Below are 12,336 nucleotides of genomic sequence, written 5' to 3'. Positions count from 1 at the left end.
CATCAGGAAGGTAGATCTCCAGGAACAGGGTCGGTGACCACTGCTTTACACATGTTTCTTTGAAAAGAAACCACGAGAGACACTCCTGGACTATCCGTGTAGAATTTGTGGGCGTGCAAAATGTCTAACACGAGGCATTGCTGCTAGAGGCGGTGTGTATGAGCATTACCCCGGGAACATCAAAATCTCAGGAGTGTGCATTTCGGGAAATATGCAAAGTCAAAGCAATGGCGAGGTGGAGCGGTCTGACGAAGACCGTTTGAGAGAACTATGGATTCCTGAGGTATTGGGGAAGTGGTAGCTCAGTGTTTAAGACGGTGGACTACTGATCGGAAGGTCGTGAGTTCAAAGGTCATCAATTCGAGCTATCACGTCTGGGCCCTTGAGGAAAGACCTTAACCCTCAACTGTCAGTTGTGTAAATGAGATGAATGTAAATTGCTCTGTATAAGGCCATCTGCCGAAATGCCATAAATGTAAATGAGATGCACACAATCGTACTGTATGATACTTCATCTCCTGATAGGACATGATATCTTCTGACAGGAATGGTGTTCACAGCGGTGGAAGTCATGAGATTGATACCGAAATGTGCAGAATTCGTTGGACCGTGTACAAAACGAAACATTTCTCCTCAACAGCCATTCGAAATCTCTGTTCTGCTGCCCCCTTGTGGATCAGCTGTTTATGACAGAACACGTGTAAGAACATGTAAGCAAAAGACTCGTGTCAAACTCCCGCACTGGAATTTGTGTACTCGTATAGAGTATGTAACGGGCCTTGCTTTAAACTTTGTGGTTCATCTTTATTATTTTATGGCGTATTAATGATTCTTTTACTATGCCTGTTTCAGTGTCGGAGTACGGCTTTTCTGTGTTGTGCCTTCCAAATGCTTTGGTTTTATAATGGCCTCTTATTTTTGCTTTGTAGCACTAGAATGAAAATGCGGTACGAATCAAATGTATCACGACTATGATTATTACAGTTCATCAGATCGTGTTCATCAGGCCGCTGCGTGTAGTGCAGCAGGTCGTGGGATATGGGAACGTGTAACATGCGCTATACTTGTAGCAGTGAGGTGCGGCACATCACCGAGTGTGTACGGTTTAAACACACACATCTAATTCAAACTTTTTACTTTGCGGACAGCAATAAGGTTTTTCAGGTTTTTAAATCTGTAAGTCTGTAGAGCGGCTACGAATAAAAAAATTTGAAAAAAAAAAAAGAAAAAAAAGAATATCCAGGAGACGAACGAGTTTGTCCAGAGCGCCGGAGCTACCGTCCTCCCCCGTATATGTACATGTGTTTCTTTGTAAATATATTATTAATATGTTATTAAGAACACAATGCTAGTGTGCATCCAGATATCCTTTACATAAAGGTCATTGGAGTGATAATCCAATGGCGTGATTAGGAGCAGTTTCATGACCGGACATCTTTGAGAGGAACAAAAATAACAATTTTATTTTTTAGAAAATAAACTTAAAGGATTATTTGCTTTTCAAACCATTGGCAAGGCTGCTATTGTTAACCCCCCCACCCCACCCCCACCCCCTTTTTTTGACAGATTATGCATACCAGTTTTAACAAAGCACATGCAAATTATTAACTTTTTATTGAACAGGCAAAGCCTGAAGACTTCTCTCTCCTTTCGCTCTTTTTCCAAATCACCTCTGTATATTACACAGCTGGAAAACTACATATACATACATTTTTACAAAACCTCCCTCTAGGAAATGGCATTTAAATAAGAAAAACAAACGGAAAAAAAAAAAAATAAAACTAACGAGAAAAAAAAAAAACAGAAAAAAAAAAACAATGATGGAACACACATCAAATGACAACTAATGCACATGCTAGGATTGACAATAATATTTTGGCATGGCATTTATTTAAATAAATCAGTGTCTCATCTTCATATTTTTCTAAATATAATAGAAAAAGAAAATCGTCCTCAAAAGTAAGTCCCGATAGTCCGAACAATTTTTTTTTTTTTTTTCTCATTCAGTGGTGTGTGGCACTTGAGATTCCCCTCAACGTGAAGACATCTCTAGAGATAAAACATAATAATTTTTTCTCTCCCTGTAAAAAATAATCTCTCCCTCTGTACTGTAGCTGAAGCTCGAGTGTGCATCGTCTGGTGTGATAAGAAGGTCAGGCCGTAAAATTCGAGCCTGGTTTCTTGGAGTTGCTCAAAACAAAAAGGCCAAACAGCAGCCCGCTAATGTAGAGTGTACAGATAAATGAGTTTCTGAGGAAAAATAAAATTCCATGCTTCATGCTTTTCATCCTTTATTAAGAGACTCATTGAGTTTGATCGGATTTCATCCCCTATTTACGCTCCCTGTATATTATAATAATATATTAGCCTGGGGCACACATCTCATCATGAGAACCAAACATCAACTGAGAAGAGTGGAAAAAATGAGATTTTGGTTAAGGAGCAGCTTTATTGTGTGTGTGTGTGTGTGTTTCTGAATAAATACCCTGGTTATTGAAAATCAGGAAGAGTGTGTGGGCGTGGTCCGTTGCCCCGGGGAGATTTCCTGTTCAGATGGACTTGCGTCTCCTCATCAGGCGCGAATTGTCCGTGAAGCTGTGCAAGCCGGGGGAAACGGAGCTGATAGGGGAGGGCAGGAAGCTGTTCTTCAGCGCGCTCGGTGAAATCTCCTCGATGTGGTACGTCACCGGCGAGTGGAAGTATCTCGGCTGGCACGTGAAGGAGTTCTGGTGCGCGAACGGCCTTCCTCCCAACCCCAACCCCCCTCTTCCTCCTCCTTCTCCCGCCAGCATTGCCGAGCTGCCGAAATCGTGCGAGTGATACTGCATGCAGGAGCAGACCGACTGCAGATCGGCGACTTCTGATCTGTACTGGTCCCGATTTCGCCTCCTTTGGTGGATCCGACCGGGCATCACATCTTCCTGGACATGAACAATGACGCTGCTCCTGTTTCCAGCCAACGAGGCCCGTTCCTCGGCATCCCGCCGCTCGTCTTCGCTGTTCATGGTGAGGAAGCGCAGCACCACCAGGTTGAGGAAGGCTCCGATGACGGTCAGCCCCACCAGGATGTACATAAAGCTGAAGGCCACATACAAAGGTTTTCTCTGCAGAGCCCGGTTCTTCTGCAGCGCCACGAAATCGCCAAATCCGATGGTGGTGAGCGTGATGAAGCAGTAGTAGTACGACTGGAAGAAGCTCCAGTCCTCGTAGTGCGAGAAGGCGGCGGCGCCGATGCACAGCGTTCCCATGCACGAGAAGAACCCGACCGTCACCATGTTCTCCATGGACACATCGGTGATGCGCATCCCGCAGCACTTCTTGATGCGCTTCAGCAGGTACTTGACGAAGGTGTTCATGCGCTCACCCAGGCTCTGGAACATCACTAGCGTCAGGGGGATTCCCAGAACCGCGTAGAACATGCAGAACGCCTTCCCCGCATCGGTTCCTGGAGCTGCATGGCCATAACCTGGGAAGAAACACAACAAGAGACTTTAGTCCAAAATCTCAAGAAGCAGTCACCTCATACATACAAACTTTATTGTTCTTGGTCTCTTGAAGTGGTTCTGACAGAGAAAGTGTCTGTTCTACAGTTCTAGAAAGAACCAAGATTGTCAACTTGCAGAAAAATGCTGAGTACTGGAGCAGAGCCAATAAATGTATGGTTTGGGGGGGAATGCCCAGAGTTCAGCAGCTCTAGTTTTCTAAACATGCTTCTGTAACACATCCCCTCTAGCAGGTTATCCAATCCTGGCATTCAAAGGGAAAGATGGGAATTTATTGGGAGTTAGCTATGAGGAAAGTGATGCTTTATTTATGGTATTTCTCTCCATAGCTCCTTTTTATGAGAAGTCAAGCCTCAATAATTACGTGTGAATATGATCTGAAGTGTGTGTTGTTAAATGTGAGAATTCTCCTGGAATTATTTTGGCACCGTAACCCGAGAGGAGAGAAAATGTGAAGACCGTTAGCATAGTACAGCGTAGTAGATAGTCAGTCGAGGCGTTAAAAACCCCAAAAAGAGATGACTGTACAGGTCGGAAAGACGTTAAAAGCCAGACAAAATGTGCAAGTCCGTTATTTCCGACTTCAGCGCTTTCGCAAGTGCGAAAACTCCACGGACGCTCGTCTTTTGTCAGCCACCAGCTACCTAACCGTGCGCGGTCAATGCTATAGAGTTCACAAACGACTGCATGTGCAGGCTGACTGATCTAAACATAACACGACTAGCTCATATCTCGTGGAGAGCGGAACGTTATGGTGTGAGCAGTCACGTTGATTTCGTGTTACATGCTGAATTCAGTAGTTTTGAGTTTTCCTATCTGCAATTCAGAGTAAATAAATTTTTTAAAAAAACAGATGTGAATTTGATTTGAATGCATCTCCTGAACACTTGACAAAACAAACAAAAAGATACGATTCGATTCTTTAAAGTCATCCATATCCTGTTTTGAAGCTCGTGCACTTGAAAAATATTCCGAATGAAATTGTGACTTGCAGCTGCTAGAGTCCTTTCTAGAACCAGAAGATACGACCACATCACCCCGATCTTATCCACACTGCATTGGCTCGCAGTAAAATCTCGCATTGATTATAAAATACTATTATTAACCTATAAAGCACTAAACGGTCTCACGCCACAGTATCTAATCGACCTTTTGGTTTTCTATGATCCGCCACGCCTACTTAGATCAAAAGATGCAGGCTATCTGACGGTACCTCGAATAGTGAAGGCTACAGCAGGGGAAGAGCTTTCTCTTATAGAGCCCCACAGTTATGGAACAGTCTTCCTATTAGTGTTCGGGACTCAGACACAGTCTCAGTGTTTAAGTCTAAGCTTAAAACGTATTTGTTTACTCAAGCCTACCCTGACTAGACTTTCTGTTACGCAAAGCACAGTCCTCACAATCTCTTCTCTCCCTCTCTGCTTCTGTCGAGCCACACACGATTTTATAGAGATACTAGAGATCCAGATCCTTTCTGCTCTCCGGACCTGCCTGATCCGTCTCGGATGTCCTACCTCTGGATGGAGCTCTCATCTACCCCAATTCCAGGTTGCTGGGACTACGGCTGCTCCTAACGCCAAACAGACTTCATATAAAACCATAATGAACTTTTTCACACTATCCGTCGTTACCCAGATGAGGACGGGTTCCCTTCTGAGTCGGGTTCCTCTCAAGGTTTCTTCCTCTTAACACCTTAGGGAGTTTTTCCTCGCCACCGTCGCCACCGGCTTGCTCAATTCGGATAAATTCACACCTTTAATATCTGTACACCGTGTTTATATGTTTCTGTAAAGCTGCTTTGAGACAATGTCTATTGTAAAAAGCGCTATACAAATAAAATTTCATTGAAAAAGTCAGATAAAGAATAAGATAAAGAAGAAATCAATCCAAAATCTATGAATATGCAAATAGTAACCATCCTCAATCCAACATGCTCCACCCATCTAGAGTGACAAAGGTGTGTCAGCATTTACATATTGGAACATGACTGGCTGTTCCACCTTATGGTCTGGTCAATGGTCCAGCTTTTTTTTTTTTAGAAACTTAGCGGTTCTACAAAGCGCTTTACACTGGTTCTCATTCACCCATTCACACACACACCAACGGTAGCAGAGCTGCCACGCAAGACGCTAGCTTTCCATCGGGAGCAACTTGGGGTTCAGTGTCTTGCACAAGTACACATCGGTGTATGGAGTCACGTGGACCGGGAATCAAACCGCCAACCCTCCGATTAGCGGACAACCCGCTCTACCACCTGATCCACAGCCGCCCCGGAGCCTTATGACCTAATAACACTTAGAATAAAGGCAGTAAACACTCTGAGTGCTGCTGTTAGAGTAAAATAATCAACGACGGGGTGGTGTGATGAAGTGGAGATACTGTTACCATCCTAAAGGTGATTATTTTCCTATAACAGCACATACTGAAGTGTTTTATTCTTCTTGTACAACAGAAATTTTCCAACGATTGCACTTTTTTTTTTATTTTTTATTAAAACACATAATAGTTTTATCCATTTAGAGTTACATTACATGTTAGAAATGATGGATCATTTTGTTCAGTGTTGAGTCTGCACCGCACTGGATGCATGTAATCCATTTTAGCTCGTGATCTGAGTCATTAGCTATCTACCCCACCCCCACCACCACCACCCCCCGTGGCCAAGGTCTTAAAAAGCCTATGTGACATTCGTGGGTCCATTTAGCTCATCGTTTATTTTCTTGCATCCAGAAGAGACTTGGCCTTGTTTACAAGTGTGACCAAGCCGGGGTGGGGGGGGGGGGGGGGGGGGGGGGGCAAGATTAACCTTATCGTACCTCTGCCAAAGTGTATTGACTATGCAGTGCAACACACACACGCACGCACACTATTAAAAATTGAGCCCAGTCATTAATCATGGTGTGGGTTCAGAGATCAGGACTGGGTGTGTTCGATTAGTCAGACGTCTCCTCTATTCCCTAACTCGTTCTCGTCTGAGGGAAGGAAGTGGAATGAGAAGAAGAAGATGGAGGGAGGGAATGAGGGAGTGGGCGTTATTGGTTCGGAAAAGGCAGGAAGTCTAGATGGGCCAGTAAAGCTTTTAGTTTAATGAGCCTTTATGTTGAGGCAAAGAGCTAAAACTTGCTGAGTCACAGGGAACCTAGCAGGGCTTTTCTAATGTGTGTTGAGCTGATGGATGAGATATTGAGACTGAGGGGTGGAAGTACACCATGATGGAACCTACAATTCTCAACAAAAAAAACCCCAAAAAAACAGTCTGGCCCGCTGTTCATTCATCTTTTATGATGATACATAGTGGTGTATTTTACAAGCTACACTAACCTGAGGAGCCAGCTTCCTTTACATATTGGCTGTAAGTCAAGAAATGATGGATTCGAAGCTACCTGACGAGTGCCATCGCCAAGCCGTTGTGTCACTGTGTACGCCACTCAACCCTAAAGCAGTTAGCTAATGTACAGTCATTCAGTCTGGCCAAAACTGTCAGCAAAATCACCATGATGGTTTAAAAAAAAAAAAAATAAAGCACATGTTTATATATCCCTGACAAGAAATGAGCTTGTTGGATTAAATAGTGTTATGACAGATATAGTGTATAATGTGGAGTGAAGAGAGATCTATCAATATAGAATGCACGAGTGCACCGACCAACACTTGCAAGGGTGCAGTTATAGGAAAATAATCAACGATTACATCATAGTATCCACAACGGCATGTCCGGAAGTGCTTTATTCCTCTTATAATACAGCGATTTGCCAACACTAACCCATCCGTCCATCCATTTTCCATTCGCTTATCCTACACAGGGTCGCAGGGTAGCCTATCCCTGGGACCTCGGGGCACAAGCCGGGGGACACCCTGGACACACGACTGCATTCACACACACACACACACACACGCACACATTCAAACACTATGGACAGTTTGGAAATACCAATCAGCCTACAACGCATGTCTTTGGACTGGAGGAGGAAACCGGAGTACCCGGAAGAAACCACCGAAGCACGGGAAGAACATGCAAACTTCGCATATACAGGGTGGAGGTGGGAATCCAACCCCCGACCCTGGAGGTGTGAGGAAACGGTGCTAAACTATAAGCCACAGTGCACTGCCCCTCCCTCCCCCATTTTAGGAGCTGCAAATCACAGGTTTACAATTAATTTCCTTCATTCTAATTATTCATGTTATGGTTTCTATAGTAACAGCTCATTCACAGGGACGTGTACAGCGGACTCGCCACACAAATGGATTTAAAAACTTGTGTAATGGTGTATAAGTTTTCTCCAGGGTAAGATGTTTATTTAAGATTTATGGGAGGAGTCTTCAGTGTCAGTGCTTTTGCAACAGCCACTAGTATATACAAAGTGTACATTAGTATACTTGTATTAAAGCTGGATAAACCTACAGCATTCATGCATCACCACGGATGGACAGAACATAAAAAAAAACAGAACTACCGCGTGTACAATCTGAACACACGATGATAGAACCGATTATAAAGCTTTTCTCGCTTCGTCTCCGTGTCTGAGACTGCTTACCTCCGATGCTATAAACAGCAGTGCTGAGTCGATCCGAGCACCAGGCCGAAGCTCAATAAATCAAATAGCCTACGATCCTTCCAGTTAAGCACATCTGCCAATTAGAGCTCACTACAGGGAGGTTTAATTACTGTGGGTTGCCTGGAAATGCTTTATTAATTACCGCGCTTGTAACGTGAGAAGGAGCCAACGGAACGGAGGAAGTAGGTCTTAATGCCTAAAGAGCAAAAGTTTCATTATCCTTTAGTATGACAAGTTTGCAAAGGGTTCACACTGGAAAAACAAGCAAGACACACTTAAATCTAGTTAAAGTGTATTAAAATCAAGCCAAAAATAATAATCTGCCGAAGGGGTGATGCAAAACTGACTTGGTAAGAAGTCTTGAAAATAGCATAAACATCTAGTCACTAAAAAAAAAATTGCTATTGGGTCTTAAAACTAGACAGCATTTTAAACAAGTTCAAGCTTATTACAAGCAATTTAAAATGAGTTTTGGTGCCTCGATTGAGCTGACTTTAAGAATTTATCTCTTAATCTGAGATTAAGCAATAATTAGCCAAAAAAAAAAAAAAGCTTACAATAAGACACAATTTCATCAAACAGCATAATAAAAATAAGCGACTTTGTCTTAAATTAAGACACAAGACACCTTTAGCTTTAGCATTTTTATCGAAACTTAGTGTCGGGGGAATGGAGAAGGCGGTAGCACACATGATAACGGCTGAAAAACTAGAACTTCTATAGGGGTGCTTATTAGAGGGGTAACACAGGGCAGGTGTGAGTGATCAGTGAGACACGTGACATGGTCACGTGACATGTTGGGGCTGATGGGGTAATGTAGCTCAGTGTGGATTTCAGCAGAACCCATGACGCACAGTTGCTTCATTGAAAAGGTTTCAGTTGTGCAAGTGGTCGTAGTCGTAAAATACGGAAAACAACTGTGTTCCTCCGCGGGGATATTATGCAAACCGTTGTTGTAGCTCGTTACGGGTTAAATCTTGCTCGGTATTAGCTGGAAGTTCTTATTAAGACAAAGTTAAAGCAAAACGCGCTTGGAAATAAGACGAATTTGCCAGAAACAAGGCTTTTCTTTAAAAAAAAATGTTCTTGAAATTCCTTTTTCGCAGCGTATAAGCCGTTATAGTTCAGGACGTGTTCGTGAAGATGAACACTGCTTTGTAAAGTAAAATCTATACTAACTACAGCAGGGCTAGGAAGGTGAAGGAGCAACACTGAGCATCATCATCATGAGTCTTTATTAATCACGTGTACATTACAGCACAGTGAAATTCTTTTCTTCGCATACCCCAGCATGTCAGGAAGTTGGGGTCAGAGCGCAGGGTCAGCCATGATACAGCGCCCCCTGGAGCAGAGAGGGTTAAGGGCCTTGATCAAGGGCCCAACAGTGGCAGCTTGGTAGTGCTGGGGCTTGAACCCTCGACCATCAGATCAATAACCCAGAGCATTAACTGTCAAGCCACCACTGATTACCATCATCATCATCATCGTCATCGTCATCGTGGCTGCTTGGGAATTTAAGGAAAACAAAGAATATTGGCTAGTTCATGGTTTAATGTTAATGAGAATGCTACAGGCTGCCATTGCCACACTGTAGGGATGATGACGATGATGGCGATGATGATGATGACAGGAAATGACAGCGATCATGTCACAACTCGGTCAAAGCCAAGCAGACCGCGAGCTGTGTTCACACAGTCAGCGATGTAATGTGGTCAATTCTACCAGATCTGAAATACACACAGCTTGTGAACTCTGAATACAGCAGACAGCACGGGCGCGACAGAGATAAAGCTCGGCGTTGTGTACGACTACATGTTTCCTTTTTTTTTCTTCTTCTTATTCAAATGCAGTCACGGTCTGAAAAAAATAATAAACCAACCGCTGCAATCATAACATTCTCGCCCAGACAGCTGTCTCGCGTTGCAGACGGACCTCGGCTTCCTCCTGCGCTCTGCTTTGCCCGTGCTCCCCGGTGCATTTTGATGCTCTTATAACTCGTCGGCATTATGTTTAACCGGTGAGTCAGCACGTCGAGAGACAGACGCGCAGCCCTCTTCCACATGTAAATAAACTCCCACGACGGGCAGCTTTGAATCTGATTTGGCACCGTGCGAGTGCCGAGCTGCAGAAAATAAAGATCGCACGATCGCACTGCTGATACTATTACGCCGCTGAGATCATTCCGGATTCTGATTGGTCGGAAGGTGAGGATTCGTTTTCTTCAACGGCACCTCGTTCTAGCACGTTCTAGATCGTTCTCAGGGACTCGTGCGCCGGACGCGCAACATTAAACGGATTTTAAAACCGCGTGGAATGGCTGATATGTGACGGGACGTTTATTTCACATTTCATGACAGGACTCTTCTGTGTATTTTTACTTACGACCAGTGTTCTCGGTACAGAAATTATGCTATTTAACACTTTATGCTATTTATTAGCAGCAAATAAGGCAACGTGGGTGCTAAAAACCGAGCTTAATATTTATGCGTTGTACTTTCCTTAAAAGAGAGGGACGGTGTAGCCTTGCTCGAATTTACACAAACCAGTCCAGACCGGTTGTTCTGACTCCTACGGAAATATTACGCTATATTTGCTACTGAACAAACTTGATAAAATATTCATTTCCCTCCTTTTTTTCTCTCAGGACATGTCTAATCTGCATCCCTACGATCCCTTAAGGATTCCACTGTCCAAAATGTGAAGATTTATGCTTTAATCGATTTAAATAATTAGGGAATAGACGTGCACTAGTTTTCACGTCTTTTTTTCCCCTTGTTTAATATTTCCGGATCTGCATCATTCCAGTTCTACAGTCATTTCTGATCTCTCACCCTTTATAACCTAACGATCCTCGACTTCCTTCTCGCTTTCTCTTGCCAGAAGCTACTAGTATCGATTGAAAATGCAACATTTTTTTTTTTTTTTTTTTAGCTGTGTGTTTGTGTGTGTTTGTGTTGGTGTGTGTATAGGGGTCAGAGAACCCTACGCGCTTAGCGGATAAAGAAAATTCTCCCTTGTTTGCCAGTCGCAAATCGAATCTATTGAGCGGCAGCGTGCTAAAAATAGAGCCCGTAAAACGGCTGGCGGAGTGGGCGTGAGCCGGTGGGGACCGCTGCGAGATCAATGCTCATGAGCCGAAATGAACGGCAGAAAGCTGGTTAAGTTCACGCGAGCCTCACAGCAGGGGAGAGAGGAGGGTAATGTATGCGTGCGGCTGTTCGTCTCACTCCAGCCGTGGGCGTCCGGGTGGGCGAGGGATGACAGAGGATTTGAATACGGCGCGGATGGACATTCAGTGTGCATCCTTTTACATCATGCTACATGTATTTAGAGTGAACCTGGTATACGAACATTAACTGCAAACATCACATGACCTTAACAACATCCTTCATGAAGAGGATTCCTCATTCATCCTGCACAAGCAGGGGACGCAAGCGTGTTGAAATGATAAAGTAATGAACTATTTTTAATGAGATTTCTTTTAGCATTTTGGTCAACATCGGTAATAATTTTAGACCTGCATGTTAAAAACGTCTTTTTTTCCACTCAGGTATAATGTTTTGCTGTTTTTCACACATAATATATCTACACGTAGACAACCCATTTATTTTACAACATAAGTGATATTTAGGGGGGGGAAAAAATTCAATCGTACGTAATAAAAAGCATTGTGAATGTAAACACAATCAGGGTATGACTTTTTATTTTTGTTAAATAATTCACTGATGCATAAAAGGGTTAATCTGGTGTGCTTATGTAGAGAAAGCACAGAGATGTGGAGTACGTGTAAATATTTCTGAAGCAAAGCTAGATTCCAAAGTAAAACATTTGTCATTAAAGTCTCAACATGCAGAGCACAGATAAAGTGTCTGCTATCCCGGGCGATCTGAAATGGAGCGTCGGCCAGTTTGCGCAGGTGATATTAAGCGTGGAAATTGAGGCTAAGAAAAGGTCAAACTGTTAAAGTGTCTCTGCAGGGCTGCAGTTTGAGTGATGTGATCTAAAGCGGGGATCCAGACTTTTCTAGGCTGAAAATATAAAGTTAACGAAGTCGTCAAGGTTTCAAGTGTAGTTTATTCCCAATGAGTTCACATCCATTTTTATTATGTAGGATACCAGTGTCTTGGGATTTAACTCAACTCCTGTATGATATCAGCAAAAGCAACCAAAGGTTCAATACGATATGATTTAGAGCATGCTGCCTTGACCGCAGTCAGAAACAGAGGCCACACCTCCTCAACCTGCTTTATTATGACTCACAGATACAGAGGCCACGC

General features: G+C 43.4%; 1 protein-coding gene across 1 annotated transcript in view; it reads right to left on the bottom strand.

Moving 5' to 3' along the window:
• Positions 1-1,574: 1,574 nt before the first annotated feature.
• Positions 1,575-12,336, bottom strand: part of kcnk9 (potassium channel, subfamily K, member 9) — an 80,117-nt gene continuing 69,355 nt past the window's right edge. The window contains exon 2 of the mRNA XM_017484742.3: positions 1,575-3,466. Coding sequence (XP_017340231.1) covers positions 2,550-3,466 — 917 coding nt within the window. The 3' untranslated portion in view covers positions 1,575-2,549. The remainder of the gene's footprint in view (positions 3,467-12,336) is intronic.

The sequence above is a fragment of the Ictalurus punctatus genome, chromosome 14 (genome assembly GCF_001660625.3).
Source record: "Ictalurus punctatus breed USDA103 chromosome 14, Coco_2.0, whole genome shotgun sequence".
NCBI classification, from domain to species: domain Eukaryota; kingdom Metazoa; phylum Chordata; class Actinopteri; order Siluriformes; family Ictaluridae; genus Ictalurus; species Ictalurus punctatus.
This window is presented reverse-complemented; position numbering and strand designations above follow the sequence as displayed.